Raw genomic sequence first — 8829 nt, 5'->3', positions numbered from 1 at the left:
AAAAAAAAAAAAAAAAAAAAAAAAAAAAAAAAAAAAACGATGTTTATGACTGAGTGAAACAGATAGCGCAATCTGCTACGGCTAACCAAAAATGTTCGAAGCAGGAAAATTTCTATTCGAAATTTATATTATTTACAGATTTGGTGACACAAGGTATCATGAAACCAGACATTGTTTTCTTTGGCGAAGGACTTCCGGATGCTTTTCACGATGCAATGGCAAAAGATAAAGATGAATGTGATCTTTTAATCGTAATTGGATCGTCATTGAAGGTCCGACCAGTAGCATTAATACCTTCCTCTATTCCGTCTCACGTCCCACAGATCCTGATTAATCGTGAATCATTGCCACATCTAAAGTTTGATGTCGAACTTTTGGGGGATGGTGACATAATTATAAATCAACTGTGTCACTTGTCTACTGCTACTGCTACTGCTACTGCTACTGCTACTGCTACTGCTACTGCTACTGCTACTGCTACTGCTACTGCTACTGCTACTGCTACTGCTACTGCTACTGCTACTGCTACTGCTACTGCTACTGCTACTGCTACTGCTACTGCTACTGCTACTGCTACTGCTACTGCTACTGCTACTGCTACTGCTACTGCTACTGCTACTGCTACTGCTACTGCTACTGCTACTGCTACTGCTACTGCTACTGCTACTGCTACTGCTACTGCTACTGCTACTGCTACTGCTACTGCTACTGCTACTGCTACTGCTACTGCTACTGCTACTGCTACTGCTACTGCTACTGCTACTGCTACTGCTACTGCTACTGCTACTGCTACTGCTACTGCTACTGCTACTGCTACTGCTACTGCTACTGCTACTGCTACTGCTCCTACATTTTTGCGCGTACACGCGTGCGAGCGGTAGTGACAGGGAAGAGGGTACAACATACTCATATCTATATTTTTGTTTTTAAAGAATGGAAAATATCTACAAAGAAGTATGTTGGAATGGTACAATCCTTAAAGAAGCAACTCAACTTTTGCCGATACATTACTTAGCAGACGATACATGGGAACAAAGTCAAGATACAACGTCAAATACTGTTTTATCACGGGACAGCATGGAAACTGATTTTAAACCACATGATTTGTGTTCTATTGAAAGTCAAGACAGTCTTATGGTTCATAACAATGTCGTAGAACGATATGTAGAGAATATGAACGCGCGTATATCACCTTTCTGTACTGATCATACGAATAGTATTGAAGAGAAACTTAGCATTTTGGGTGAAAGCCCAAAGAGAAGATTAGGCGAGTCAAGCGTGGAAAGTAGTCCAAAAAGAATGAATTTTGGCAGCAATTGCATGTTAAATTTCAGTTTGGGCTCCTCAAAGATAGATGCTATTTCAAATACTTCCATTGGTTATAAATTTCATGCAGTTTCTATAGAATCTACATCAAAAGATATTGGAAAAATTTATAGCCTGGGAGAGTGTCAAGTATTTCCAAGAATAATAGAAATATCATCAGAAAATACATTATTAGATTCTACCTTAAAACCAAATCATCATGTAGAAAATAGAGCATCGTTAAAAATGAATGATGTTTATCCAACATCGATTCCAATCGAAGCTGAAAAAATTAATTTTAAACCGAGGCAAGCTTCCATTGATTCCGCTTTAGATTCCGGCGTAGGTGACAGTTGTAACAGTGTCGACAGTCAAGAAGATAAAAATAACAAAGAAGAATTAAAAAATGGAAGACTGGGTCGGCACTATTGGCATGCCAAAATACGAAAAAGTCTTGCTATGAGATTACCAGGTATATGAAGATTTATTTTATTTTTTTTTTGTTTTCTGTTTTCTTTTTTTTTATGTTTATGTAAAGTAAAAATGATAGTGTATATAGATATGTTACAATTATATTTTTTCAGAAAATTCTTATTATCAGTTAGCATCTGGAAAGTATATATTTCCTGGAGCAGAAGTATATTCAGATCTTGAAGAGTATGATCACTGTTCACTTTCCATAAATTCTGAAAGTTCAGATAGTGATTGTGATTCTTCATCTGTAGAAGAAGAAGAAGAAGAAGAAGAAGAAGAAGAAGAAGAAGAAGAAGAAGAAGAAGAAGAAGAAGAAGAAGAAGAAGAAGAAGAAGAAGAGGAAGAAGAGGAAGAAGAGGAAGAAGAGGAAGAGGAAGAAGAAGACGAAGAAGAGGAAGAAGAGGAAGAGGAAGAAGAAGAGGAAGAGGAAGAAGAAGAAGAAGTAGAAGTAGAAGAAGAAGAAGAAGAGGAGGAGGAGGAAGAAGAAGAAGAAGAGGAAGAAGGAGAAGGAAAAGGAGATCATGATGATGAAGGTGAAGAGGAGGAAGAGGAGATAGAGGCAGCAGAGGGAGAAGAGGAACATGATAGTGTAGAGAAGGAAGAAGAGGAAGAAGATGAGATGAAGGATAAAGAGAAACAGATACAAATTAACGAAGATGAAGATGAGATGAATGTGAGGAAGGAAGATGTAAAGGAGGAAGAAAATAAGGAGAAAAAAGTCAAAGAGCAAAAGGAAGTCTTAAAGGAGCAAAGGAAAGGAGAACCAAAAGACAATAAGATGGCGAAGGAAACAGAGAAGGAGAAAAATCAACAAATAACAATAAAAGAAGAAGATGAAAGGAGAAATATGAGTAAGTTAAAAAACGAAAATATTTTAGAGGATCAAAGAAATGGAAATTAACATAGACTAGAGTGACAAATTGGAATTGGAAAAAAAGATATCATTACAGATGCTAGTATTTATCACTACCAAATAGTGATAAACCATGTAAAATGGACAACAACAAATTATTTGCATGATATAAAGTAAATTGCATCTAAATGGTAACAATTTTAATTCTTGCTGCCTTCATCAAACTACCTAGTTTTGATGAAGTGAATAATTAGTTGGAAGGAAGTGCAATTTTTACCACGCGTTATACGTGTATACGTATAGTAGGAATATACGTAACAAGAAAAACATTGAAACTTCTAAGTAGGGTCCGTGTTTATCTTTTAACAAGGTCCGTGGACAATATATGATAGAAAAAACAGTTTAATGACTTCTTACGTAAGCAATGTTTTACTGTATGTACTAGTCACAGAACATCGGAAGTTACTGTAATTCTCTGCCTTTTTTAATTACAGTAGAAATATAGTACTGATTTCAATTCTTTTCGTTAAATGGAAAACATCTTTACAGAGAATGTTTTCAAAGAAATAGAGATTGTTGCCCTAGTATGTGATATAATAAGCTCTTCAAATTTTTTTTTGTGTGCATACTTCATATTTTCAATTTAATGACATTTAATAATATACATAACTAAAAGCAAATACATCTGAAGTTATATGATATGATATAGAAATTGGTATTATTGGTATATACACTTAAATAAACAATTAAATAATTATAACAAACAGAAACGGAAAAGATAATATTTTAAAAAATACAAAAAGAATGATTTACCTATAGCTTGGAAAAAGAGAAGTGGATAACTGTAACATTAAACTGCACAAACATAATTAGCTTTCCATCTGTATAACGGGTCATAAAAGGTTTTTTGGTGTCTAGAACAATACAAAAATTCGGCTTAAGTTTACAAGACCCGTTATGTCGATTATTGACATGGGTGGAAGGTTAAAAAAGCATCCATGACTTATATAAGATAGACTTTTTTTTTCTTTCTTTTTTTTTTCATGTTGTATATAATATTTAATATTATTTCTTTATTTCTTCGTTCTGCTTTCATTTTTGTGAATTACTAGTGTCACGAGTCTGGGAATATATGTTTGAAGGGAATTTAATTCTTGAATATAATTTGTAAATGTTTGATCAAGGCAACAAGTAGTTTATAGATATTTAGAATATTGTGCAATTGTAGAAGGATAAATAAGATCTAGTATATTATACGATATATTCTTGAGAAAGAAATAATGTGTATAATTAATATTAAATACGTGTGATGAAATACACACGTGATTAACAAAATTTGGATTGATGATGGCTATAAAGAATAAATTTTCTGCAGTTTAGAATATTTTACAAATGCATACGTGTTATAGGTTCAAAATTAAATTTTGTAAAAGGTATTTAACAAGTCTTCTTAAGGAAAGAAATGTAATAACAAATAACGGAAACCCTTTTTGGGCTAAAAGTGAACGTAAGGAAGTAAAATTCCAAGATGGATTAGTATTTGCTTTAATACTTGAAGTACTTTTAATTTTATTTTACTCTTATACTAATGTTTTTGTCGTTGGTTCTTTTGCTATTACATCTTCTATCACTTATCGTTAAAGATTATTTATATTTTAAATTATTGTGTAAGTTAAAAGGATTGAAAGAATATCGCGTGATAGATGATAAGAACCATGTATTTTTAAATACTTTATTTAATAATGTGCACGAAAATGCGAACAAAAAGTATTATTTATGTCACAAGACTTGTAGAAAGTACATCGATGCGCTCAGAGCAACATTGAATGTATGAATAATGAGTGCATGTATGTGTGTTGTATGTATAATTATAAAGCATTTTCAGAAACCTACAAAAAGGTGCTCTATATATTGTAAAGTTTTAGCGATGGAAGGCGAAAGGAAGGAAAAGAAAGAAAGGAAATACGACCCAGCGACGATAATGGCAAAAACGAATACAGTCTAAATATAGTTTTAAGTTTTAGCGGTAAGTTTCTTTATATTCAAACGCAAAATCAATCATACAGTGATATTGCACTGAATGTGTTGGATTTATTGGGTTTGACCTTTCTTTTTCTTTTTTTTTTTCCCCCTCTTCCTCTTCCCCTCATTGGAGCACGGGCGAATGTACAAAGCAATGTTGGATAGTTTTGACATTGCATATTATTTTTATATGAACGAAAAAATGACTAAACAAGTAAACGAATAAGGCAGGAAGTAAAAGGTGTGAAGTTGTAACATACCGAGTAAATTGAGAAAAATATCGAAAGACGAATAATGTGTGTAATGTAAATCGTTTGTGTTGTATATGTCATAATATTATGGGAGCATATATGTACAGTGAAACCCCTCTACTGATAAATGAGAATAATATATTGTATATATACATGTCGTAAAATTTAATTTATTAATTAGGTATAATTAATTATTAATAAAAATATTAAATAGTAAATAAAAAGAAAATATAGTAAAAAGAGTCTTGTGATACTGCTACAATGATTTATATGATGATTAAAATGACATGAATGAGTTATGGAATCAGATATGTATTATTAATAGGTCGTCTGAAGAGGTCACTTGTTTGTTTTATAAAAAAATACAATTTAACAAATTTTCTATTAAATCATTCCGTGTCATGTTTACGGGGTTTTACTGTACGTATAACACGGATCCCTTTTGAAATGTATCGTCTGCATGTGTATTAGAAAAAAACGAATGATTTTATGAAAATTTATTATAATTACTATAAAGCAAGATAAATATTCAAGAGGAAATGATTAAAGTACGTAAGGTTTAAAATATACGTGTGAATAAGCACTTAAATACACATTTATAGGTATGCACGTGTATATATGTATACAGCTATGAGTAGCAGAGCAAATAAGATCATTAAATCATTAAATACGCAAGATTTATTAAATACACTTTCAATACAGAGCTTGAAGCTTTATTTTTATCAATAAAGCATGTAAAGATGTATTAGAGAAACTGTTCAAACATTTAACTTTGCCGAAATGTTCTGAATGATTAGAAAAAAACAAACTACAAAAAGAAAGGGTAGCGGGAGGGGGAGAGAGAGAGTACTCGTTTAAGCGTTTGAAAAGAGAAATTTAATTTCTCGCGTGTAGATAGTTTTATAAAATTTATAGGATATTTCTTCCGCTACGTACAAATAGTTTTATTTATCATTAGTTTCAGTTATCTTTATTTATTGATATTCACATGAATAAATAAATATATAGGTAGATAAGTTGATAAAAAATAAATATATACGTAGATGGAATGGTTAAATAGATAATTAAGAACATATATTGACAAATAGCTAGATAAGCAAAGAAATAAGACGAAATAGATACGCAAAGAAGTAGATAGAGTAAATAAAAAGCAGGACATGCAAACACAGCAGCATATAAATAAAGAAAAACTGAGATATGTGTATTATATGTATACTGCACGCAGTATGTATGCATTTTGCGTGTGTACAAAAATATGTTGGATGCACAAATAGTGTATATATGAATGTATGTATGCACGTAAAATGTATATAGAAAATTTGTTTTTAATCGACACTACAAACTTTCCATAACTCTTATAACTCAATCCCCGCCCCCGTCTCTCTCTCACTCACCCATTCCCTCCCTTCCCTCTCTCCGTTGTGCCTGTTAATCGACTAAAAGCATAATTGTGTTGTTTTTTCTAAAGTAAATTATGTCATTTGTATAATTTCTTTTGTCTTGATACATCATCAATTACTATGTATTTTATTTGTAAGTAATTCTTTAGTTTTAATAGATAATAGAAACAAATTAACGTTTCGTGCATTTATATTATACTATTTTAATGTGTAATTCGCTGTCAATTCAGAGAGAACATTGTAAAGTTTTGACAATCACACTGACTTCTTTTTTTTCAACGTACTGACTTTTTGTATAAATGTGTTACGTGTAAATATTTATTATTTTTAATATATGATGAGAATAATGAGTTGCAATCACTTCGGCTAAACGATGAATTATGCGATATCTCTTTTTTTCATTTCTGGGTGTGAGGATAAAATATTTACTGTTACTACTAGTACCATTAATATTTTTTGCATCTATTTTGTTTATATATTAAATAAAAAATATCGAATAATTTATCCAAAAAGTATTCATCGTATAGCCGGTATGAAAGAACGCGAGGAGTAAAGCCTATGAATTTTTTTATAATTTGTTATTTAATGTAATGAATGTTATAGAAATGTCGTCTATATTTCAAACGTTATAAGTTTTCTGTTTCTTTGGTATTATTAATGTATAAGCATATCTTTTAAATTAAACACTTTTTTACAATAACAAGATGACTCGTCAATCTATTTTACTTAGTATTTTCATGCCCTTTGTAAATAATCAATCACATTGAGAATTATTACTATTATCATACCGATTGTTGAAAAAAGAGATGAATATAGAGGCGCAAGATGTGATATAGTACTATCACTGCTACTGCTACTGCTGCTGTTACGGCTACTACTACTACACTACCACTACCATACTACTACCACCACTACACTACTACTGCTGCTACTACTACTACCACCATCACCCCACCACCACCACTACACTACTACTATTTTTACTCTTGTTACTATTACTACACTACTGTTGTTGCTTCTGCTATTGCAATTGCTACTACTACTGCTTCTATTGTTGCTACTGCCCCCGCTGTTGCTACACAGCGCTCGCTGCTGTTGCTGTTACTGCTATTACTGTTGATGCTGATGACACCGATGCTGGTACTGCTACTGCCACAGTTACTGCTATGTATTACTATTACTGTTGTTGCTAGTTAACCACCACTATTATTACTTTTGCCATCATCATGAATACTACCACCATAATCAGCCCCACTGCTACATTCATCACCATCACCATTACTATCACTAGCAGTAACAACAGCAGCAGTATCGTCATCGTCATCGTTGTCTTCAGCATCACCATTATTATTGTTATGATCGTTGTTGTTGTTATATAATTGGAGTAACCCATAATACCAATAATAGGGGTTTTATTATTATTATTATTATCATTATTATTATTATTATTATTATTATTATTATTATTATATTCTAAATCTTAAAATTCAGTTTTTCTTCCTACTGTAAAACATTGGACAGACGCAAAAAAGAATTGAGCAATGCATTCAGAGAATAAGACCTGTGTAAAACTGAATTATTGTGAGTGATAGTCAACACTAGATTATTGATAATTAATAATTAGCGAATAATAAATATGTACAGCGGGCAAAATTAATTTTAATTATTTTTTGCTTGCTTATTTTTTCGTTTATTCGTTTATTTATATATTTATTTATTTACTTATTTTATTCATTTATTTACTTTATTGTTGTATATCATATAATAGTTTTGTGTCGTATATTGCAATTATCATAAATCAAATTTGAAAATAGGCTTTAAATTATTATAACAATATATCTTAGACAATAATTGAAGCGCTCCCTGGAATCAATAGAGCTGAAAGCTCTCGCAATATTTTTCCACGAGCTTTTATCGAAACTTACGCCTGTGTATGTAGGGGACCGTTTCAATTACGATATCGTCGCTATATATATTGAACACTTGTTGAAATCCCCATCAAGAAAGATTTTCAAATGTTCAAACAAAATGAACATTTCTTATATTTATTATCGAGTGTTTATCTAGTAAAATACTTGTAACATCGTACTAGTTTCAGGCGAAACAGTGTGGATGACGTTTACTATTTACCTTTCATTTTCTATAATTACGTTATGTGTTATAATAACCATAATATAATAATAAACATTATTACCACCACAGCAATAATAGTATTATAATAGCACTGTTGCTAGGGACGCATAAAGTTATATTTACGTGACATCGGCCCCACTACCTGTTTAATGCAATGAATGATACTCATTCACCTGAATAGGAGTTGTTATATATCATATTTAATGTAGTATCATTACAGTATATATTAACTCGTATCAGCATATTTTTATTCGCACGGTTTCTGTGTTTCTTTTTATTCTTTTCTACATTCATTTTTTGCGCGCAATGAAGTCCTAATTGAACGATTTCGAAACGCCAGTTGTATTGTTTTCATCAAGTAATTTACGCTACTTGTTTATACAGTTTATTA

General features: G+C 31.6%; 1 protein-coding gene across 1 annotated transcript in view; it reads left to right on the top strand.

Moving 5' to 3' along the window:
* The window catches only part of Sirt1 (Sirtuin 1), a 5756-nt gene extending 2657 nt beyond the window's left edge, over positions 1–3099 (top strand). The window contains 4 exon segments of the mRNA XM_017901760.1: positions 139–415; positions 933–1777; positions 1890–2103; positions 2422–3099. Of these exon segments, the coding sequence (XP_017757249.1) occupies positions 139–415; positions 933–1777; positions 1890–2103; positions 2422–2680 (1595 nt within the window). The 3' untranslated portion in view covers positions 2681–3099.
* The last annotated feature ends 5730 nt before the right edge of the window (positions 3100–8829 follow it).

This window comes from Eufriesea mexicana, unplaced genomic scaffold (assembly GCF_001483705.2).
Source record: "Eufriesea mexicana isolate 0111107269 unplaced genomic scaffold, ASM148370v2 scaffold1723, whole genome shotgun sequence".
Lineage (NCBI taxonomy): Eukaryota > Metazoa > Arthropoda > Insecta > Hymenoptera > Apidae > Eufriesea > Eufriesea mexicana.
This window is presented reverse-complemented; position numbering and strand designations above follow the sequence as displayed.